Source organism: Schistocerca cancellata, chromosome 2 (genome assembly GCF_023864275.1).
Source record: "Schistocerca cancellata isolate TAMUIC-IGC-003103 chromosome 2, iqSchCanc2.1, whole genome shotgun sequence".
Classification (NCBI taxonomy): domain Eukaryota; kingdom Metazoa; phylum Arthropoda; class Insecta; order Orthoptera; family Acrididae; genus Schistocerca; species Schistocerca cancellata.
This window is the reverse complement of record NC_064627.1, coordinates 398,277,910-398,303,613: the sequence shown is the minus strand read 5'-3', so window position 1 is coordinate 398,303,613 and position 25,704 is coordinate 398,277,910. Positions and strand designations below refer to the sequence as shown.

At 37.4% G+C, this 25,704-nt stretch overlaps 1 protein-coding gene across 1 annotated transcript in view; it reads left to right on the top strand.

The window, feature by feature from the left end:
- Window positions 1–25,704, top strand: part of LOC126161827 (regulating synaptic membrane exocytosis protein 2) — a 1,269,779-nt gene that overhangs the window by 548,336 nt on the left and 695,739 nt on the right. The window contains 2 exon segments of the mRNA XM_049917929.1: window positions 3,185–3,350; window positions 24,937–25,026. Of these exon segments, the coding sequence (XP_049773886.1) occupies window positions 3,185–3,350; window positions 24,937–25,026 (256 nt within the window).

Genomic DNA, 25,704 nt, shown 5'->3' with positions numbered 1-25,704 from the left:
CCTACATCCTTCTAAATCTGCTTAGTGTATTCATCTCTTGGTCTCCCTCTATGATTTTTACCCTCCACGCTGCCCTCCAGTACTAAATTGGAGATCCCTTGATGCCTCAGAATATGTCCTACCAAACGATCCCTTCTTCTAGTCAAGTTGGGCCACAAACTCCTCTTCTCTCCAATTCTATTCAATACTTCCTCATTAGTTATGTGATCTACCCATCTAATCTTCAGCATTCTTCTGTAGCACCACATTTCGAAAGCTTCTATTCTCTTCTTGTCTAAACTATGTAGCGTCCATGTTTCACTTCCATACATGGCTACACTACATACAAATACTTTCAGAAACGACTTCCTGACACTTAAATCTATATTCGATGTTAACAAATTTCTCTTCTTCAGAAACGCTTTCCTTGCCATTGCCAGTCTACATATTATATACTCTCCACTTCGACCATCATCAGTTATTTTGCTCCCCAAATAGCAAAACTCCTTTACTACTTTAAGTGTCTCATTTCCTAATCTAATTCCCACAGCATCACCCGACTTAATTCGACTACATTCCATTATACTCATTTTGCTTTTGTTGATGTTCATCTTATACCCTCCTTTCAATATACTGTCCATTCTGTTCAACTGCTCTTCCAAGTCCTTTGCTGTTTCTGACAGAATTACGATGTCATCGGTGAACCTCAAAGTTTTTATTTCTTCTCCATGGATTTTAATGCCTACTCCGAACTTTTCTTTTGTTTCCTTTACTGCTTGCTCAATATACAGATTGAATAACATTGGGGAGAGGCTACAACACTGTCTCACTCCCTTCCCAACCACTGCTTCCCTTTCATGTCCCTCGACTCTTATAACTGCCATCTGGGTTCTGTACAAATTGTAAATAGAATTTCGCTCCCTGTATTTTATCCCTGCCACCTTCAGAATTTGAAAGAGAGTATTCCAGTCAACATTGTCAAAAGCTTGCTCTAAGTCTACAAATGCTAGAAATGTAGGTTTGCCTTTCCTTAATCTTTCTTCTAAGATAAGTTGTAGGGTCAGTATTGCCTCACGTGTTCCAACATTTCTATGGAGTCCAAACTGATCTTCCCCGAGGTCGGCTTCTACCAGTTTTTCCATTCGTCTGTAAAGAATTCGCGTTAGTATTTTGCAGCTGTGACTTATTAAACTGATAGATCGGTAATTTTCACATCTGTCAACACCTGCTTTCTTTGGGATTGGAATTATTATATTCTCTTTGAAGTCTGAGGGTATTTTGCCTGTCTCATACATCTTGCTCACCAGATGGTAGAGTTTTGTTAGGACTGGCTCTCCCAAGGCTACCAGTAGTTCTAATGGAATGTTGTCTACTCCCGGGGCCTTGTTTCAACTCAGGTCTTTCAGTGCTCTGTCGAACTCTTCACGCAGTATCGTATCTCCCATTTCATCTTCATCTACATCCTCTTCCATTTCCATAATATTGTCCTCAAGAACATCGCCCCTGTATAGACCCTCTATATACTCCTTCCACCTTTCTGCTTTCCCTTCTTTGCGTGGAACTGGGTTTCCATCTGAGCTCTTGATATTCATAGAAATGGTTCTCTTTTCTCCAAAGGCCTCGTTAATTTTCCTGTAGGCAGTATCTATCTTACCCCTTGTGAGATAAGCCTCTACATCCTTACATTTGTCCTCTAGCCATCCCTGCTTAGCCATTTTGCACTTCCTGTCGCTCTCATTTTTGAGACGTTTGTATTTTTTTTTTTGCCTGCTTCATTTACTGCATTTTTGTATTTTCTTTTTGATACCGTGCATAAATTTATCATACATTTGTTACATCGTCTCACAGCATTATTTTATCTTGGATCCAAAACCTACGTAAACTACAGTTACAATCATAGACTCTGTAGAGATTAAGAAATGTTCAGAATTTGACAAAACCAAACAACATAATATTTGCACTGAATAGGTCTCTTCTTTCTATTGTAATTTGAAAGTAAAAATTGTGTGTAACCTAAATTCATTGATAGTTACACTTAAATTAAGAAGTTTCTAATTATGAAAATCATCACTAAAATGTTACACAGGAAATGAATAGTAAACTGTGGGATTCTATTACGACTAATCTTTTCTTCCAGGACAAAAGTGAGAGAAAAAATTTTATGGAGAAAGTGCCAAATAAATTATGTACCAATAAAGCTTCAAAACCACACAGTATATATAGGACTAACCACATAATCTCATTTCCCTAGACATTCTTATCCAGAGTACTCAGTAATTGACCTTTGCAATCTCCATGACACTTTTTAAATTACATTTGTGTTCTGCTGAAACTGGATATATCATCATAAAATTCAAGTTTCTTTATTACTTTTTCATTCTACTCATCCTCCTTTTAGTTACTGTATTTGTTAAGTGTGTGCTTTTTGTTTGCATATGTGGTTCTTTTATCTGTTATATTGTGAAGTACTCACGCCAACCAAAATATTTGATGATGTACCATTTATCATCTGATGTGTCCTTTTCAAAGCTTAATATTAACTTAGTTTAGAGTATAATGATAGAACTGTATAAAAATATTAGTACATTAAGTTTCAGCTAACATCCATTTTCTAGATATTCATTTGAATTGCTGTTGATAGTTTCTCATGTACTATTGTGAACTAACAATTTTATTATTCTTTGCTTTAAAATTGTTTCAAATTAAAAATTGTTTCATTACTGCCTGTTCTTCAACTCACGTTTATACAAATTTCATTGTTTGTGATAGGATGCCTAATGTCATAGTTTTCTGTCTACCGGAACAGCAAATGATGAATAGATTACACTGAATGAAACCGAAATTTAGAGCCTTTGAATTTGCTAATCCTTCTCCTTGGCGCTCTAGGTGAAGAAGAAAGATCTATATGCTGCTGTAATGAAGCAGTGATTTCATCTAGTGCTCCTGGAGGAAGAATTGGCAAATTCAAAAGCTTCAGATTTCTGCTGCTATGTTTATAATCTATTCATCATTCACTGCCACATCTTTTAGGTGAGTTGTCACCTATCTAAATTTTAATTATATTTATCCATTTTTAGTATTTGTCCACGTTATTTCCATTAACAGTAATTTGACACTTAATTGCAATTTCACAGAAGTGTTTCTACTTTCAGTACTAGTCGTACATTTTTTCATACTCACTACTTATCGCCTTCTGTTTTACCAGTGAGAAGTCTAAAAGAAGAACGAAGACTCTTGCCAATACAAATGATCCAAAATGGAACCAGACATTTGTATATTCTTCAATACGGAGAGCTGACTTGAAACTTCGAATCTTAGAAGTGACTGTCTGGGACTATGTTCGTTATGGGGCCAATGATTTTTTAGGAGAGGTAAGAAAGTTATCTGTTAAACAGTGAACATGTGAAATTGTAACTTCACTTTGATTGTTATTGGCAGTTCTTTGAACATAAACTTAACAGCAGACAAGAGTACAATTTGGACATCATTTATGTTGAACTTTTTCTTGTAAATATAATTTACAAATATTGCAGACACAAATACATTACTTTATGTCTGTTTATCCTTTGAGAAGTTACATATCTTTGTTACCTCAACTTATGAAGTGAAAATATTATTGATATTATGTTTCAATGACAGTATTGGAATATTTCTATGTAATGCACATGTAAGATCTAAAATAAAAAAATGAAACTTAAAAGTTAAAAGAGTGTCAAATGCAATAAATGTGGAACCTGTATGTGTCAGGCATATGAACATTTTAGATGACAAAGTGAGCTATAACATACAGGGCTATTACAAATGATTGAAGCGATTTCATAAATTCACTGTAGCTCCGTTCATTGACATATGGTCACGACACACTACAGATACGTAGAAAAACTCATAAAGTTTTGTTCGGCTGAAGCCGCACTTCAGGTTTCTGCCGCCAGAGCGCTCGAAAGCGCAGTGAGACAAAATGGCGACAGGAGCCGAGAAAGCGTATGTTGTGCTTGAAATGCACTCACATCAGTCAGTCATAACAGTGCAACGACATTTCAGGGTGAAATTCAACAAAGATCCACCAACTGCTAACTCCATTCGGCGATGGTATGCGCAGTTTAAAGCTTCTGGATGCCTCCGTAAGGGGAAATCAACGGGTCAGCCTGCATTGAGCGAAGAAACGGTTGAACGCGTGCGGGCAAGTTTCACGCGTAGTCCGCAGAAGTCGACGAATAAAGCAAGCAGGGAGCTAAACGTACCACAGCCGACGGTTTGGAAAATCTTACGGAAAAGGCTAAAGCAGAAGCCTTACCGTTTACAATTGCTACAAGCCCTGACACCCGATGACAAAGTCAAACGCTTTGAATTTTCGGCGCGGTTGCAACAGCTCATGGAAGAGGATGCATTCAGTGCGAAACTTGTTTTCAGTGATGAAGCAACATTTTTCCTTAATGGTGAAGTGAACAGACACAATGTGTGAATCTGGGTGGTAGAGAATCCTCACGCATTCGTGCAGCAAATTCGCGATTCACCAAAAGTTAACGTGTTTTGTGCAATCTCATGGTTCAAAGTTTACGGCCCCTTTTTCTTCTGCGAAAAAAACGTTACAGGACACGTGTATCTGGACATGCTGGAAAATTGGCTCATGCCACAACTGGAGACCGACAGCGCAGACTTCATCTTTCATCAGGATGGTGCTCCACCGCACTTCCATCATGATGTTCGGCATTTCTTAAACAGGAGATTGGAAAACCGATGGATCGGTCGTGGTGGAGATCATGATCAGCAATTCATGTCATGGCCTCCACGCTCTCCTGACTTAACCCCATGCGATTTCTTTCTGTGGGGTTATGTGAAAGATTCAGTGTTTAAACCTCCTCTACCAAGAAACGTGCCAGAACTGCGAGCTCGCATCAACGATGCTTTCGAACTCATTGATGGGGACATGCTGCGCCGAGTGTGGGAGGAACTTGATTATCGGCTTGATGTCTGCCGAATCACTAAAGGGGCACATATCGAACATTTGTGAATGCCTAAAAAAACTTTTTGAGTTTTTGTATGTGTGTGCAAAGCATTGTGAAAATATCTCAAATAATAAAGTTATTGTAGAGCTGTGAAATCACTTCAATCATTTGTAATAACCCTGTAGAAATATTTGCTAAAAATTTAGGCATATAGACCCAAAAATTCCGTGTATTAATAATATATAAGAAAGAATCTGTTAGGGTGTTGCCAAAGAGGTAGATATGAAGAGCAAGTGAGGAATTGTTAATGTATTCCTGTTCCAAGAAAGGTAGATTTCAGTAATGATAAACCATGCAAACTATCAGCTTTGAATAGAAAATAAAAGTGTTACAAATGGATTGTGAAATGGGAGAAGGGAGGAAGCATTTGAGTCATTAAACTGTGGATTACAAGGCTGTGCTGGAAAGTAAAGCCTCCAAAATGTTTTAGAGAAAACTCTTAAAGCTTAAAGCGTTATTAACATTCTACATCTTTATTCTTCATGTCCACATATTTATTTCTCAATGTAGTCATTCTGACAAGGAAGGTGGTGCGAAAGTTTTCTCATGCACTGCATTTTGGCATTCGGGTCCAAGCTGCCAGAGATGGCAGTCATGTGTACTCGAGATGTACTTGCTTGTGTGACTGAATGTGTATGTGTATTTTCCTTACTGAAGAAGGCTTTGACTGAAATGAAAATGTGTAACAGTTTTTTTTTTTTTTTTGGTCCACTGAATGAAAGTGGAGAACAAGTGTATCATTTTATGACATAGTCTTCCTGTCATACAGCACACTTCCCCCAGCACATTTGTCGATACCAAATCTAATGAGGGAGGTTGTAAATGTTTTCTTATATTTTTGTCAGAATATTTTTTGTGAATTGTAATTTGCCTTATTTTATGCTAATTTGCTTATATGTTCGAGAGTGACATCATATTGATTAATATTAGTAGATGTGATGAATAATATCGAAGAGACTGATTACAAATGGAAGCTTGTGTGTTGCGTGAAATGTCTTTGATGCTGGAGTCATCTTTGACCGTAGTCAGTCAGCAGTGAACACTCGGTGTGTGACGGTGGAACAATGTACAGGTCCCCGTTATAATAATTTGCAAGTGACCAGCAAAAATGAGTTATTCTATTACTTTTTTATATAAACATCAAGAAGGAAGCACATTCAGAAAAATGGTATTTGAAGCACCAAAAAAGAGGCAAACGCATTGAACCAGGACATTTCCGCAGCCGACGAAACAGCATTATGGAATCATACTTTCACTAGATGACTGATGCCAACACTAAAAAGTCAAATATCATGTTATAAACATCCACGGAAAAGTGAGTACTATCACGAAATATGCTAAATTCAAGCATATAAAAATAGTGAGCATATTTCAGTCTCTTTGAGTGTTCCAGTCATGTGGTAGCCACTCAGTGGCTTCTGCTTCAAAGTGCCACAAAAATTCTTCACAGGCATCAGAGCATCACTTTGTCAGTTCTGGAATGAGCTGCTGTGATGCCCACCTTGCAGGTGACACTTAAACAATTTGTGAATGATGTAATGTGCTGAGCTATGACTAATGTTCAGATTTGCATATATTTCATACACTGTCACATATAGGTATTTTCCATCACAGTGGCTTCAGCTGCTGAAGTAGACTCTGGTGTCACAATGTGGTGTGCCTCTTGTGGACACTGAGCTTCTGTTACAAAAGTAACACCATTTCAAACACCCTACTCCACTGACACACTTTCTGCAGTGACATAATGCATCACCATACTGTACCTTCATTCACCAATGGATTTCAGTAGGTTTCATACCTTCACTCCTCATAAAATGTATGACAGAACACTGTCCCTTCCTTGATGCATGTCGCAAGTGGGGCAGCAATTTTGAACTGGTATTGTGGTGGCGTGTTGCTTGTCTGCAGTATGCTGCAGCATGTAGGGCATTCCTTTCATCGTTGGTAGCAATATTGCCAACTTACGGAACACTGGGACGAAATGTTGATTTTTAATTATGCTTCTAAGATTTTCATTTGACTTCATTTCACACAACTATAAATATAGGTTGGTGCATAAGTTCATAGCTTTTTTTGTTTTGCATGTTGGTATTCCAGATGCTGTGGTTTTATTAATTGTCATTTATTTTTTATTTATAATTCACTGTTGCTCTTTGAGTTTCGATATCATCATTTTGTCATCTGGGGATAGTGAGTGGAGCTGTGGACATTAGAAAATGGATTGCCCAATGGAGAAATCTGAACATTTATGACATATTCTTCTGTTTGAGCTCAATAGAGGGATGACAGCAGTGGAGGCAGCCAGAAACATTTGCACCATGTACGGGGATAATGGCAGTGGACAGAGCATGAAGAGAAAAATGGTTTTCTTCATTTAAGGAGGATCAGTTTGACATAAGGGACTCTCCATGTTTAGGAAGACTTTTGTGGTTTGATGAAGATTGTTTAAATGCATTAATCACAACAATCCACCTCAGTGTACTCGAGAACTGGCAGATGTGATGATCTGTGATCATTCCACCATCACGTGACATTTGCATGCAGTGGGGAAGGTTCAAACATTTAGTGTATGGGTACCACATGCTAAATGCAAAATCACAAAAATCTGTAGGTGTCCATATATGCATCTCTGCTTGGTCGTCAATGTTGGGTTGGCAGAAGAGCCAACACCGTGTTACTAGAGGAGGCCGAAATGCACACTTGGGTTTGAATCCCATCCTCATTGCCAATGTTGGATTGGCAGAAGATCCTACACCGTGTTACTAGAGGAGGCCGAAATGCACGCGTTTTAGCTCACGCAGGCTGGCATGAGGAGGGAAGGACTATACTGATGTGAGGTCTGGAACACAACAAGGAATTAGAATTCAGAAAGCGGACGTAATTAGTTAGATACTTAACTTTAATCCATTAATGATGAACATCGCTCTTGACGGTACATGATTCACAATATTATCTGATCAGAATAGTAACTGAATATGGTGCCTTGCTAGGTCGTAGCAAAATGACGTAGCTGAAGGCTATGCTAAACTGTCTCGGCAAATGAGAGCGTATGTAGACAGTGAACCATCACTAGCAAAGTCGGCTGTCCAACTGGGGTGAGTGCCAGGGAGTCTCTAGACTAGACCTGCCGTGTGGCGACGCTCGGTCTGCAATCACTGATAGTGGTGACACGCGGGGCCGACGTATACTAAAGGACCGCGGCCAATTTAAAAGGCTACCACCTAGCAAGTGTGGTGTCTGGTGGTGACACCACAGTCAACAATTATCTCATGCACACTACCGACCATTCCTAACCCGTAATATTTCTGGTGATGAGAAACAATGTCTTCATTGTAACATAACGAAAAGAAAGGACTGGTTAAGCCTAAACAAAGCAGCAGAGCTGCATGCATCCACAAAAAGACAGTGTTATTCATTTGGTTGAACAATGATAGTGTGATGTACTACAAATTGCTTCCGCAATTCATAAAAAATCACTGCTGACTTTTGTTGTATACAACTTAGACATCTTGCAGATGCTATTCAAGAGTAATGACCAGGAAAGCTGTATGAAGTGATGCAGCTCCACGAGAACACCCAGCTGCATTTGCTAGATTGACAAAAAACACTACACAATCATTTCACACCCACATTATTCACCTGATCTCAAACTTTCAGATTTTCACATTTTCCTCTCTCTATCGAACAACTTTCAAGAACCTCCTTTCCAAAGGGAAATGTGCTTGAAACATGGATAAATGAGTCCTTCACCTCAAAAACCACGTGATTTATACAGTCATGGAATCAAGAAGTTACTCCAGCATTAGCAGAGTATTGTAAATAGTAAAGGAGAATGGAAAAACTGGTAGAAGCTGACCTTGGGGATGATCAGTTTGGATTCCGTAGAAATGTTGGAAAGCATGAGCCAATACTGACACTATGACTTAATGTTAGAAAATAGATTAAGGGAAGGCAAACCTACATTTCTAGCATTTGTAGGTTTAGAGAAAGCTTTTGACAATATTGACTCGAATATTCTCTCTCAAATTCTGAAGGTGGCAGGAGTCAAATACTGGGAACAAACGTCTATTTACAATTTGTACAGAAACCAGATGGCAGTTATAAGAGTCAAGGAGCATGAAAGGGAAGCAGTGATTGGGAAGGGAGTGAGACAGGGTTGTAGACTATCCCCAATGTTATTCAATCTGTATATTGAACAAGCAGTAAAGGAAACAAAAGAAAAATTTGGAGTAGGAATAAAAATCCATGGAGAAGAATTAAAACTTTTAGGTTGAAATGAGGGTACAAGATGAACATCAACAAAATCAAAATGAGGATAATGGAATATAGTCGATGTTGAGGGAATTAGATTAGGAAATGAGACACTTAAAGTAGTAAATGTGTTTTGCTATTTAGGGAGCAAAATAACTGATGATGGTCGAAATAGAGAGGATATAAAATGTGGACTGTCAATGGAAAGGAAAGCATTTCTGAAGAAGAGAAATTTGTTAACGTCAAGTATAGATATAAGTGTCAGAAAGTCTTTCCTAAAAGTATTCATGTCGAAGTGAAACATGGACAAGACAAGAAGAGAACAGAGGCTTTCAAAATGTGGTGCTACAGAAGAATATTGAAGATTAGATGGATAAATCACATAACTAATGAGGAGGTACTGAATAGAATTGGGGAGAAGAGGAATTTGTGGCACAACTTGACTAGAAGAAGGGTTCGGTTGGTAAGACATATCCTGAGGCATCAAGGGATCACCGATTTAGTATTGGAGGGCAGCGGGGAGGGTAAAAATTGTAGAGGGAGACCAAGAGATGAATACGCTAAGCAGATTCAGAAGGATTTCACATCAGAAGTCATACACTGATACAGCTGTTCTTCGTATCAAGTTTAAACAAGACCTGATCTTAAAACGGAAGTTTTTCCATTTGTGTCATAGGCCTCTATCATTACAAAACATTTCAACAAATATATTTCATTCATTAATTTTATTTAAGTCAATGGCAATAGCGAACACTGACAGGATCTTCCCTCACCGACAGCCTTCGTGTGGAGGGCAACAGTAGCCAGCTCATGGTCATTGGTGGTGGCATTGAAGATGCTGCCAATTGCAAGCTATGGTGCCTTTCCTCAATATGAAACAAATACGAGCAGAACACTGAGTATACAATTCAAACATTTTTACCTACAACCACAATGTGTAACATTAATGCAATTCAGTATAGACCATCATATTAGTATAATATTAACTGATCTGCCAACTGAGCAGTTCGATATGGTGTAACCATCTGGACCTTCTTATCACACCACAGAAGACATCACTGGAAGAACTAATTCATGTCTAACCTTCTGAACTGATTTCTTGGGGCTGTGCATGAAAGACTTTCCACTCATTCAACATGTTCTTCAGATACTTGTGGTCATCCCATACTCTTCCCTGTTTTAGTAGCTCTTTTATTGATGTATTATTTATAACTGTAAGTTGAGTGTGTTAAATGCTACAAAGTCTTAAAACCACAATATTAATTTTGAAACACCCGGTATTTTGCAGTGTTATCATGTAGTCAATGGTATTGACCATGCAATTGGACATTTCTTGGCATTTATTTTGTCTGCTTTTACTATTTGCTATTAGTATTATATGTTCATATGTTCCTGACACAAGATTATGGCCATATGGTTGAAACTGTCAATACTGAGAAAACATTTTATTCAAATATCAGATAATCACAATATAATCATGACATCTGTTAAATAAACTACCGTATTTACTCGAATCTAAGCCGCACTTTTTTTCCATTTTCTGTAATCCAAAAAACTGCCTGCGGCTTAGAATCGAGTGCAAAGTAAGTGGAAGTTCTGAAAAATGTTGGTAGGTGCCGCCACAACTAACTTCTGCCTTCGAATATGTGTAGCGCTACACGGGCATGCTTTGCAGGCACAAAGATAAATACTGGCGCCAAAACCCCTGCATCAGTAAAAAAGTTAAAAAAAGGTGGAAGACGAGCTTTTTTCTCCGCCCCGAGTTTCGAACCACTGCATTTTCGTACATTATCCGACGAAGTAAATACGAATTCCGTATTGTTCATCTTCGAATGTAGCAGCATTTCTATGTACTACGAAAATCCGACTGGCAAGACTGTTTGGGATGTTTGTCAATATGGCCAACTCTACGTTCTGAATTTTTTCCTACCTGTCAGAAGAGATGGTTGCTAATAGGAACTTTTATGAATTGTGAATCACACGCAGTATTCTCTTCACCATAAGAATAATATGAATATAAACATTTTACCATGCATTCTTTCGTATTTGCTGCTATCTCATTTAAATCCTGTCTGCCTAATAAAATACGAAACTAGAGTAAGACAACAACAAACACGGAAGAATATACATATCATGTAATGTTTTTATTCGTATTATTCTTATGCCTAATAGTGATACAGTCAGAATTGAAGCACGGCAATTGACTAGATTTTTAAATCTAAGATGACTAATTTCTGTGCAGAATATAATGTACTAAAGAAGCGTCTGCAAAGATTTTCAAACTGAGAAAAATTTTTGCTAAACTCTCGTTCAGAACATCTTCTATCATACGCAGCCTATTATTTGGTTCTTGTTGATCATTACCAAAGAAAGCAGCAGTGTACGTAACAACAAATAGCAGTCTCTTGTCATTGTTTCGATAATGAGACGATTCCTATCTTTTTTTTTTTTTTTTAATTGTAAGCATTTTCAGCTTAGAGTGACGTGAACACCTATAACAAAGAGAATGGCACTTATCAGATCAAAGAAAAATAAGCAATCAATTCAAACCAGACGAAGCACGTGAAAAAAGAAGGATACCCGTATAAATACGGACGGAGCGACTGACGCCTAGCAATGGCTACCTGGTGCAGCTTAACTGCTAAGCTTACGACTCGAACCAAACTACTGTAGCTGTATCGTCATTTATTCGACCTAAATTGAGTCTCATATTACAATGGACCAACTTTGTTTCGATTTGGAGGTGTGGCCTAAAACTTTTCTCACCTCTTGAATTTCCAGTCCCAAACTTCAGGTGCGGCTTAGATTCGGGAAAATTTTTTTCCTTGATTTCGAGTCGCATTTTTCAGGTGCGGCTTAGATTCGAGTGCGGCTTAGATTTGAGTAAATATGGTATTGAACTGTACTCCTTTGAAATTAACTTTTACTCCACGTGAAACCAAATTGTTGATCTTCATCTGGTCTACATTGTATAACCATGGAACCTTTTTTGTGAAAGAGGTGAATGGATCTGACATGAAACAATATTGTATCTGCAGAATATATCACAACTGACACTCTCACTGAATTTTCTATAGAGCTGAGACATTTACAGCCCTACAGGAATGTTGACTACGCCTATAAAGTTGCAGTTGTGGGAGAAAGACAGTCTTCGTTGTGTGTTTATTTAGCTTTTTCACGGTCTTTGTTGTATGTGCAGTGCCATTCACTTCCCTCTCCTCCCACACTATTCCATTGTAAAAATCTCTCATTAGTTTCAAGTAAGTCAGGCAGCTATTAAATATGGGCTTGTGTGTGTGCCAGTTTTGTGTCTATAGTATGACATAACCTTTCATGTTGCTCCTCTTAAATTTTAATATCCAGAAAGGTGGAACAACTATTATTTATCAATTTTGATGGTAATTTGTTTACACAGCACTTGTTCACACCATCGTAGAATATTGCTCAAATGTGTGGGATCCTTATCATAAAGGACCCTAATGCATGTGAAGAACAAAGCACTAGCTGTCGCAAGTTTGTTTGACTCATAGGAGAGTGCCATGACAATGCTTAAAAACCGAATGTAGAGACCATTTATCACGTGAAAGATGACTTATGAAGTTTCAGGAACTAGTATTAAGTGAGGACTCTAGAAATGTGCTACAGCCCCCTCCTGTAGGAACTGCAAAGATAAGGTTGAACAAATTACAGTGCTTGCAGGCAATTTAAATGGCCATTCGTCCCATAATCCATATGTGAATGAAGCAGGAAGAAGCCATAATATGTGATACCATCCTTCATGTACTTCACTGTGGCTTACAGAATATGTATGTGGACATAGAATATGATTTCACTTGAAAAGTATTTCCAACTTAACATAAAAAATGTTCATTTTTTGGAGAAATGGTAGTTACTGGTTTTACAAAATGTTTTATTTAATTACTGGCAGTCCGTGACATACCAGAAACATATTTTGAATAAGGAGAAATAAAAAATACAAAGTAAAGAATAGATAGGAAAATATAATAACACTGAAAGGTGAAGCATGTAAAATTAAAATTGATATAATGAGCCAAACTATCAAGAAAGCAAAAATAAAGGACAAGCAGTGAAATGAGAAATAGAGTATATAACACCTGCACTCATACTCAACAAGCTAATGCCTAACGTACAGCTTGGGGTAACAAGAACTGATTTTCTAATGGTAACTTGTAAATGTTGGAGAAAGTAATGAGAACAGTTACTTTTCTGAAAACATTTCATCTTCTCAGAATATTCTTTATCTAGTTATATGCACTAGAGTATCCTTTCAAACACTTGACAAAGAGTTCAAGGTATACAACCTTAGGAAGGCAGATCAAGAATGCCTGCAGTCTGCCTGCCGTCTACCCCAAAGCTCTCAAAACTGCCTACAGGAGAGAGTAAGGAAGTATTGGGATGCGCTAGTGAAGGAGCAGGTGATTATCAGTGGCAGTTACAAAATGACTATTAATTATGAAAATAATCACAAAACTGAGGATGAGGAGCATGAGAGGGAGAGAGTTAATGAAAGAACAATACTGAAAAATGGAAGTGCTCATTATCTGGAGCCATAACAAGAATGCCAGCACCCACTCCCAAATTCACATCGCATAGTCCTTCTCAGCTCACTGATAAACTTTCATCTGTCTCCTTGTAAAAACCACAGTCCATATCAAATGCACCAAAGACCAGCATTACTTGTATTTTGAAAGGAATGTAACCCAATTATAACAGGAACCCCTTACAGTCTTGGAACCTGTGAGTGTGAATGCCACTTATGTTGTGGTGAGCGGAAGATATTTGGGTACATTGATAACCTAAAGAAGTAATTACAGACAAATAATACACTGCACAGCTTTACCAGAAACTGATTTGGAGCTCCATTCTTTCACAGGACACCAAAAAACCCATTGCCACTCTGAACTAGCTGTCTCTTTATCACTCAGCCTGTGAAACACCCAACTCCATCCTTCCCATAGGATTTTGACTATCTCTCTGTGCCATGAAGTGAGGGATATCTTACCCAAATCCTACCGTCTCTTCTATATATATGCACAGAGAGGTATTCATAATCCTGTGGAAAGCTGAAGTAGTTTTTCTTTTTTCAATTTAGACTTATTAAAATTCGATTTTAATGCTTTTATGCCTTTCTGAGCACTTTAAAAGTGTGAATATACATTTGTTTTACCTCACTTCAACCTCAGGAAAAATTCTATTGCATAAAATCTCAAATTCAGTAGTTCTGATTCCCCCCCCCCCCCCCCCCCTGCTCACCCCCTGCCCCTGCTGTCAGAGGGAGTGGTACAGCGTACTGATGCATACAGTCACTGATCAAGCACTGTATGTATCCACCAATTACTTGTTGAATGCAGTCATATCCCCTTCTTCCTCTACGGTCGCAGGTTCGAATCCTGCCTTGGGCATGGAACAGAAGTCTTTGTAGGTGACTTTGCTTTGCTACAAAGCTCATTTGGACTTTTGCCTTATTTTGATGCGATGTTCCCAATATACGGTAGGTATCCTGGACTTGAACAGCTTCTTATCCTCTTTATTTTGCAACTGGTTATGTTTACTCTTCTTTAAATATGTGAAAATCTTTTGAGAGGAGTTGCGTTTGACCTTGAATGCACTTGTCAGGGTTGTAATTCATTTGTAAGAAGAGTCTCAATAAGACACAAGAATACACCAGTGCTCAAAGAATGCTCATAGTGTGTGTGTGTGTGTGTGTGTGTGTGTGTGATGGGTAGCAGAAGCTAGATGCCTGCAGAACGGATCTGTATGCATGGACTCCCAGTAAAGAGAATGCATTAATGACCTCATCAATTTTCCAAGCATCTAGAGGGGTAGAGCATCTTTTTCCTCTTACTTAGCAAATTGGATATTTTGTGAATTGAATTTAGGTGCTGTAAAAATCTTAATACATCATCTTCTTTCTTAACATCTTTACTAACTGTGGGACCACAATAAACTGACTAGAAAATGTTTGATACATTTCCTATCTACTCATATGCTCTCTCTTCACAGTCTTCCATAAAAATGTTTTCTGTCTGAGGGATCATGAGAATATACATGACGACACCATCAATTTGTTTAAAATGCAGTAAAAAATATGTTGATGATAGGGTATGATATAACAATGCTACATATTTTACTGGCTTTAAACTTGTTTGTTTATTTAACCTAATCAGATTAGGGCCTTCAGACCCTCTCTTATATCAGACCAGGTTTTCACACATCTGTATTTTCTACATCATAGCTACTGAATAGGCGAATAGGTGTGTGTGTGGGGGGGGATATAAAATGGAAAACTAAATAAAAATTTGCTGCTTAAATAATTAAAAGGAAAATTTTGAAAGAAAGACCTTCAATATTCAATATATTTATTCAAATTTAAACTTATGTACTTCTTTTTCATCTTAATGCCATATTGCATAGAGCTTGGTATGACAATACTGGTTTTGGGTTGCCCCTCTTCTGCTCACGCAAATTATTCTTGTCTCCTTCGATCCTCTTGATGCAGGATTTTCGGTGCACTGTGGAGAGATGAACAGACAGGTATCATCGCCATGAATGTATGAATAATTTTTGCTGTCTCGATAACTTCTGAACAATACCAATGCGATGGAACTCATCCTACGTCCACCCGTTACCACTTATAGAGACAGACTGACAAGTCTAAAGCAATTAAAGAATTGAAGAGCATTTCTCTACCTCTTTTGTTTCTACAGCACAGAAGAAAAGGACAAGGGAGAAAAGAAAAGAAATAATAATAATAATAATAATGATAATAATAATAATAATAATAATATGTTACATTACATTTGCCTCCACTGTGCACTGACATCATATGGAGGTGCACTGTGTCTGAGCTTATTTCTCTTTTTATGGGTTGATAACCCTGGCTGGTATGGGCATAGCCTTCATTTTACGGCCATTGGAGTTATTCTATGTGATTACCAATTTATATAGGCATGTCAGCTCCCTTAACACATACATACATAAGTTGCCCTTCATAACAAAGTGCTTGCTGTAAGCACATAGTCCCATTATTGTCAGTCAGTATGTGCCCAGTGTTAAGCTTGCGAAGCATGCACGCACAGCTCAACGCCCATTGCAGTCGCTGCTCGCTTTCACGTGTTTAGTACAAAGTCAGAGTGCCTGTTGTGTGTCCACATGGTCTTCACTGAACAAATTTGTGAAGCTCATGTTCAGCGGCATGATCCTTTGTGAAATCTTTGATGCAGCAACAACCGGTTTCCGTATCAGCTGCCCGAGAAATGTATTTCGCTCGCAGTTATTCATTGGGGACACCAGCCGTAAATCAGACATCTGCCAACAAGATAAGTTTCTTGCTGCTTCAACAATCTTGTTGAGCAAAGAAAATTCATGTTACATGAAGTATTCTAATTTTTTAGTTCATCACGCACACACTCACATACATCACATGCAAACTTAACACTTTGCAGGCAGGTTTCGTATGTTTTTGCACTTTGTTTTTGAGTGTCTTTCATAATACTGCATTTCACAACGTTTTTGTAGTGTCCTTTCCACATACTATATGCATAAATAAACTTTTATATACATTGCAGTCTGATTGTCATTTTGTTATAGTACATTCTGTTCAATTATAATTTCGCCACATTGTTCAATTCCAATTATATGAGTACACTTTTTTGCTCTCGTTTGGTTTTACATTCTTTACTTAACATTCATACTATAATAGACTCGTTTTTCCTTTATGGCATAAACTGACATACATTTCATTCCATTTCACAGTGATTTCTTTTCGAAGCATATTTATCAGTTTTAAAGAATTAAAGAAGTAAACAATAGTCACTACAACAGATTCTATGTGCTGCTTAAATAACTACGCAAGGCCTCTCCTCTTTAGCATTTTCAAGGAAGGATCTGCACACTAAAGGATTGAGGAAGTTTCATGGAAAAGCATTCATGTGCTCAGTTACATTTCTTTACTAGACTTAATTGTGATCCCCAGAACAAAAATAGTTTGTTGTTTATAAACATAATGTTAACCTGATGATACCCATCGTATCGAATGCTTATTCAGTATTTAGAGTGCACCTCAGTATTTACTTGTTATGTTCATTGTATAAAGGATAATCATTTCATATGCTGAGCTATACAGAGTTGTACAATGAGTGTACAATGTTGTGTACAATGAGCCTAAAACAGTGTTTATGTAAGTAGCAAACATGTACAAAAGTTTCAATGTAAATCAGGTGTTTTATGCTTTCATGAGTAGTTGATGCTCACAGTAGCTAGGTTTCGACCCCTTGATTATTTGGTAGTGCTCCACCTTAGTTCAGCATCATGATATGCGACGCACTGCAACTGTATTCTTCTACACGTATTTTCACACTATCACATTCATACATATCATAGACTTAAACTATATTTACTTGTGGTGCAGCCCTTTCTTATGTTTATATGGTACCTAACACCTGACAAGCATTTATCTTTCTTCACTTCAGGACGTGTCGGTGCATCGTTCCCTGGAAGAAAAAACTTAATACTAACTTAAAACTAAATCTTCATAGATAAGTGTACAGTGGCTCAATGGTCACTAATACCTCTTTCATATATTCAGCCATGTATACATTTACTTCAGTGTGCAGTCGTGATATCACAAATTCATTTAATTTCATGTGTGCATCTCTACTTACCTTATAAGCATGAAAGATAAAGTGTATTATAGGCATGGTGCGACTTCATATTCAGCTTGTCACTTACACTGTACTCACTTGTTTACCTGCAGCAAGAGTTTTCTGGTCCCGCAATTCTAATTAGTGCGTGTACTTTCAATACTTAAATTTTTAAATATATAGATATAATGTACACAGTAATGTAACTTCAGTAAATATTTTGTAGTTTAGTATCCCTTTCTGTGTATATAATTCCTTAGCTTATCTTTGTTTGTGTGTATTGTGTAGATAGTCATAGTTGTAGTACAGATTCTCCTTTAATTTTCTATGTCCTAGTTTATGCAATAGGCTTTAAAAATCCTAGTGCAGACTGTAGCTCATAGGGTTTGTTTTGGATGCTCCAACACTTTCAGCTGTGTCTGGCGTGCATGTGCCTGTGGTTTGTTGACTAGCTTTCTCCCTAATGAGCATGCACTGCATCACTTTGTTACCACTGACTTAGAACTGGGCTACGTGCAAGGCGAAGTGTTGTGTTTAAAGTATTGTCGTCTCTAGACACATAAAAGCAAAATTCTTCCTTGTTACATCCGCTCATCTTATCATTTACACATTTAGCATATAAGGGGGGGGGGGGGGGGGGGGAATAAATTTAAAAAATCCTTAACAGCTAACAACATAAATTCTGGAATATGATTTTCCAGCATCCTAAATCTGTACAACTTAGAGAGTATACAGCCTTTCTTAAATACATAAATGTTCTCAAGTCTTTGTGTGGGTAAAGGCCTTTTTCTTTACCCATGTTCGCGTGTGCCAACCTGTATGCTCCAGGGTAGGGTATTTTGGTAATTATCTATGGTCCGGTGTATATTAATTATTAATTGCCACTTACAGTTTAGTTTTCCAATTTTTGTTGATTTGGGATGTGTTTTAAGTAACATCCTTTGTCCCCTGTAAAACAGTTGTACATTTTAGCTTTCTGTCATAAATTCCTTTCCTATATTTAGCCCAGGTTTCAAGGTTGATTACTGCTTGTTGTATTTTATCATCCAGTGATAATTCCAGTGTCAGTATCTTGCAATTGAACATCAGCTCATTTGGTGTAAATCCGGTTGATGTATGGGGAAGGCTGTTAACAACTTGTAAGGAAGGAATGACATATTCAATCCACTTTGTATGTTTACGAGGTATATAGGTCCTCACAAACGTGTTGAATTCCTTAAACACCCTTTTTTGTGGAGGATGCTTTGGGATGAAATTTAGATACTCAAAAGTGTTTGATTCAGTTGGAATCTACAAACTCTTTCCATTTACATCCCACAAAGTATGAGGCATTATCTGTTAACTTGACTTCTGGCAGTCCTACCCTTGCAAAATAATCCTCTTTAATTCATCTTATAATTGAACTGGCTGTAACTTTCTGTACAGCATACAGTTTTGCATATTTTGTGAAAATATACAGGCCTACTATATATTTTACTCCCCCTTTACCTCTGGGATAGGGTCCAGCCACATCCAACAACACCTTTTCTAGAGGTTTCTTAGCCACAATGGGATGTAGTTCTATCTGTTTGGAGATTTTAGAATGTTTTGCTTTCTGGCAAACAATACAGTTTCTTACCACTTGTAGTACTCTTCATCTAAGGTTGGGGAAATAACAATATTTAGCTATTTTATCAGTCCATTTTGCAGTGCCATAATGGCCCCAAGTATTGTGTGTGTATGAGGTAAAATCATCCACATATTTCTCTGGCAAACACATGCGTCATTTCTCTAGTTCTGGAGGTTTCCTATGGAACAGAACACCTTTGTGAATAGTGAAAAACCTTTTTAATGTTTCATCACCATTATGTGAAAGTTTTGCTCTTACCTTACTCCAGCATGTATCTTCCTGCTGTAATTGCTCCATATGTTTGCACATGTGGGCATAGTATGGTCGGAGTGTTTAGTTCTCCATCAACATAGCTCTTATTTCACCTTCCTGCTCTAAAATATCATTGAATTCGTCTGAGCCTTGTGGTAGTCAAGAAAGAGCATCAGCTATTATGTTTTGATTTCCTTTTATGTATACTATTTCAAAGTTGAATTCTTGAAGATACATACACCATCTGGCTATCCATTGGTGTAGCAATTTACAAGTTAATAAAAACGACAGGGACTGATGGTCGCAGTACGCTTTTGTGTGTTTACTCCAAAGGAAATATTCAAACTTTTAAAAGACCAAATTACAACCAAACCTTCTAACTCCATGACTGAGTATGAACATTCAGCTTCGGATAAGGTGTGACTGGCAAAGCTAATTACTTTAGGGTTTGAGATTTCCTTCTTCTTCTTCTTCTTCTTCTTCTTCTTCTTCTTCTTCTTCATCTATCATTCAAAAAAGGCATGCACCCAGACCATGAGGAGATGCATCAGTGCATAAACAAAATCTTTCTTCATGTCTGGTTGAGATAAAACATTAGCATTTAATGGGGCTCGCTTGATGTTTTTGAAATCAGTTTGGCATTGCTTGTCCCATACCCAAGGTCTGCTTTTCTGGAGAAGATTGAGTAAAGCATCACTGTCCATAAGTTGGTTGTGAATGAATTTCCTGAAAAATGACACTAGGTCCCAGTATGCCTTTAATTGTTTCTTGTTTTGCAGAGTAGATCAGTTCCTAATGGCATCAAGTTTTTTAGGGTCTGGCAGTATGCCTTCCAAAGAGATAATGTATCCTAAAAATTTACCTTTTCTTGTCCAAAATTAGATTTCTTGAGATTTGCTGTTACTCTATATTCAGAAAAACAGCTCAATACTTGTTCAATTAATCTTAAATGTTCTACCAAAGTCGGTGTAGCAAGTAAAAGGTTGTCCAAGTATACTGTTACCTTACTGAAAAGTTCAGGCCCTAGCACTCTGCCAACTGCAGAGATAAATACATCTGCACTTATGTTCAATCCAATAGGTAATACTTGAAATTTGAAGTTCCTGTGCCCACATATGTAGGCGGTATACTTCTGACTTTCTTCATGTAGTTTTATTCGCCAATATGAAGACCGGAGGTCGATTATAGTAAAAAATTTTGCATATGGAATTTCATAAACTGTTCCTCTAAATTGTCTGGGTATGTTCAGACTGGTACAATAATCTTATTAATATTATGTGTGTCGAGGACCAAGCACATCTTGGCATCTGGCTTACTCGCAGCCAAGATAGGACTACAGTAAGGGGAAAACTATGGTTGTATTATATCCCATTCAAGGATCCTGTCAATCTCTTTTCGTACTGCTTCCCTCTTTGTCCATGGTATAGGGTATGAGGTAGAACAAAAAGTTTCATGAGGATACACTTCATTTTATATACGAAATCCTTAATAATACCTGGTCTTTTTTCAAATACTTGTATGTAAGCATGTATCAGTTCCTTAAGTTCCACTTGCTGTTCTTTAGACAAGCACTTTGATTCACTTACCTTTGTGTTTATTGTGTCAACATTTATTTCTTCTGCTGACGACTGTTCGTTGCTGTATATGTTGACAAACATAATTATGGGAGTTACCAATTGAACTTCAAGGTTGTGAGTAACTTTAGTTTTACATCTATTAGTACTTCCCCTGATCAGGTCTATTACAAATAATTGGTTATGTACACTGAAGTGACATTGGCCTTTTCCTACATTAATTTGAACTTGGTATGTCCTAAATGTATCCATACCATTTAAACAATCAATTATTAATTTCTCTACTTTCCAAAAAATGCATCATACAGAAAACAGTACGGGAATTAAGACTTGTGTCTTGACTCCTTTCGATTTCTGACCAGTGGCAGTTAGTACCTTACAATTTTGTACTGGCAGTATTGGTATATGCATGTGTTTTTTCACTTCTTGAAAGAATCCCTGTGACATCAAGTTAGTCATAGCACCTGTGTCAAGCACAATGGGTTCATCAAGGTCAAATATTTTGGCTTTAATAGTAGCTTGTACCTTGCTCTATGTCAAGTTTTTCTGCGTACCCTCATTACCTTGATACAGATCATCTCTCACATCATTACCATGATCGTATCTGATAATGCAAGTCTTGATGAAGCTCGTGCTCCCACTCCCCTCCAAGGTCACAGAATGGGGGCCTACCATGACCAGTTCAAATTTTCCAGGGTCGCGGTGGCATCGATCTCTAGGTTACACGTAACTTCCACTATGTTGACCCTTGGTGTTTGGTTACGCCAATTAGTGTCCTGAGAGGCTCTCAACTGAAATTCTTGTTGCCTCTGCATGTTATTTGCGGGGTGTATACGACCCGGGACAGCCAGGAGATCCAGGAAAAACTCGGAAATTTTTTCATCAGCGAGAAAACCGGGAAAAACTCGGGAATTGTTTAGAATTCCGGGAATTTTTCTTTATTTTAGTTTTCAGTTAAATTTTTGTGATTTTGTCTGGTAAGAAGCAATATTCTAAAAAAGGATATTACTGTATCCCGCCACTGCAAAATAATACAGCAGGAGGGGGACCTGAAAATAAAACTTAAGTTGCAAAGGAAATGCACCGTATACAACAACAAAACAGTGCTCATACAAGCGTCTGCCAACAGCAAAGTGTGTCAAAGGCTTTAGGAAGACTATGCAATGCTTTAAAACAACAAATTGCCTCCGATGAGTGTGACGTGACAACTGTTTAAATTCGATTCGTTTGAGCAGTTGCGGGTGGGCTCTTGCACATGTGCAGTTGAGTCGTGTATGAGTAGTACCTTCTCCCACTTCTGGTCACAGAAGTGTGGCTGGGTGCCACTACTTAATATTTCCCCGGTTCGGAAATCTGTGGCTGATGCACAGAGCAGTCTGAGTTGTGGATGGGAGATGGGTCATCTCCACGTGACCTGTGTTTATGTTCAGTGATTTTGTTGTTTCCTCTTCATTTATTGCTCTCGCGTAAAATGTTAAAAAAATGAATTTTTGTGGCCAGGAGCTATAAAATGAATTAAATACGTTCCCATAATTACGGAAGGCTAAAATATGTTATTGGTTTCAGATTTTATTTCCACCTTTCTGACAGTCAAGCATTAAGGCCTTATAGAACAATGAAGTTATTTTTGCCAGTTTGCTTTTATTAATCTTTTCTGCTGAGGCAGTCAATTTATTTGAAACGAAGTGTTTAATTTCACACTATTGGCTAGTTTCAACTGTTCACTGCATTTCAAGTGCACGTGTTGCATTTTGCCATAATAAAGAACCAAACATGAGATAATGCAGTACTGATACTCCAAGAAAATTTACATACGAATGTGCATTTTAATCCAAATTATGCATTTTAGTATCGTTCACGAAATTCTGACGCTGTTGAAGTATCCCCTTTTGTCTTGATTCTTTTATGTCATAATGTAAGATCTTTTAATGTTTTACATGTACGAACACAAGGGCTTCCTGCGTCATTGTAGCTGCGCAAGTGCGGTGACGCATGTTATCTGGCGCTCTGTTGCAACTCCTGAAACGAACCTATTTGTAACAGGTCGCGGGAAAATATTGCGAATGGTGGTTTGAAAAACGTTACATTGAAAGCAGATTTCCTTTTACGTAAGATGAACTACGTGTGAGAATGTACGATGAATTTCTTAAATCACAAAGCGTTTGACTCTCATTTAAAACTCAACTCTTTGAGGACGACCATTTAGAAGAATTTCGAGCCCAGATGATCAGACATTTATGTCGTTATTAAAAATTTTACCGGCACATTTGTGTGATGTATCTTAAAGTGTAACATGCGCAAAAAAAAAAAAAAAAATCAACATTATATGTGGAAGCTTAGCTTCTCTTCCAGCTTATTAAGCTTCGAGGTCAATATTATATGTGAATGCTATGTACCGGGTGATCAAAAAGTCAGTATAAATTTGAAAACTTAATAAACCACAGAATAATGTAGATAGAGAGGTAAAAATTGACGCACATGCTTGGAATGACATGGGGTTTTATTTGCTAGATGCGTGGAAGATCCTTTCCATGTCCTTTTCCTTCACCCTTCTTCCTTCCCCTTCAGTCCTTCTGCCTGAAGAAGGATCCACTGGCTCTGAAAGATTGCCAAATTACATCCGTCTTTTATGTGTGTGTTCAGTCACCACTTGGTGAGTAGATTTTTAATCTATCCAATTAAATAGTTTTGTCAATAATTGATTGTTTTCGTTGATATGTATGTATGCTTTGATTGATTACAATACTATCATCATATGTTGAGTATTAGACGGGAAATCGTTTATGTACACGAGGAACAATAGCGGACCTAAGATTGAGCCTTGGGGAACACCATACATGATTTCTTCTCAGTCAGACTACATTGGTTGAATTATTAAGCACAACTTTCTGCATTCTTTCAGTTAGATATGTCGTTATCCTTTGTTTGGCTATACCATCAATCCCATAAAATCCCACTTTATGTAGGAGAATTTTGTGATTCACACACTTGTATGCCTTAGATACATGACAGTAAATACCAACTGGTGCTAAGTGAACATGTAAATAAATGGCATACTAGTAAATGGCATATTCAGTAGAGCAAGTCTTCAGAAATCCAAACTGTGATTTACTGAGAATATTACTGTTGCTCAGGTGATGTGCTATTCTAGAATACATCACCTTAGAAATTTTGAAAATTATGTCAATAGTAAAACAGGTCAGTAGTTATTAACATCTCTCCTATAACCCTTTCTTAAAAAGGAATTCAACAATGCCATATTTCAGTCCCTGGAAAAATGCCTTGAGTTAATGATGCATTACATATTTCAGATAAGGCAGGGCTTATTATATGCTAACAAATCTTTAGCACTCAATTGGAGACACCGTCCAATCCAGGTGAGCTTTTATTTTAGAGAGAATATATAATTTCCTTAATTTCAGAAGGCGAAATTGGTAATACATTCATATGATCGAATTTTATGAGAGTTGCTTTTTCAACATACTGCCATGATTTTTCTCTTGAACTGCTTGCCCTATACTTTCTACTATATATAATAAATCTCTATTAAGTATATTTGCTATATATGACTCATCATTTACAGCATTTTCTATTGGTTGCAGGTGGTTATAGAGCTCAGTGTAGCACCCTTAGATGAAGAACCTGAATGGTATTATCTGAGTGCACATGAAGAAATTCTTCCCTCCCATGGGGTGAGTATGTTTTAGCTGTTATCAGTTAACACTGAAAATTACACTTCATCTAAGAGTGGTTCATATTATAACACTGAAAAATGTGATGAAAATTTTAAATGATTTTCAAGAATTTTGAAAAGTAATAATTGTGGTTTTGAGAAATCTCAATCAAAAACGAGGAGAAACATTTTGTACTGCAGAATAGCAACATGCTATAGTGGCTACTAGAATTCACTTTTTTTTAAATTTCTGTTAATTAATATTTATGTATGTTCACTCACCTGTAATCATTATCTACACAATCCTTTTCAAGAAATTAAATTTATGAAACACATCGATTGGGCAATAAGTTGGGAGCAGAGGAAATACACGTTGTTTAAATGTAGCCCTAAAATTGTGTTAATGACATATACACAAAGAATATACTAGGTGATAATTTTTTCCCCCAAATGGACTTGAGGGGGGGGGGGGGGGGGGTTGCTTTTTAAATAATGAAATGAAATGCATGTCAGTATTTATTTTTAACACATTTGTTACATTTTATTTATTTGTCATTTGACTTATATTTTGCATCTGACACCGAAGTGAAAAACCTTGTCAACAGAACTACTGCTACTAAGATCTGTGTAGCACATAAAAGAAAGACAGATACAACTCAAGTTTGATTTTGCATTGAGTTTTGTTTGTTAAACCCTA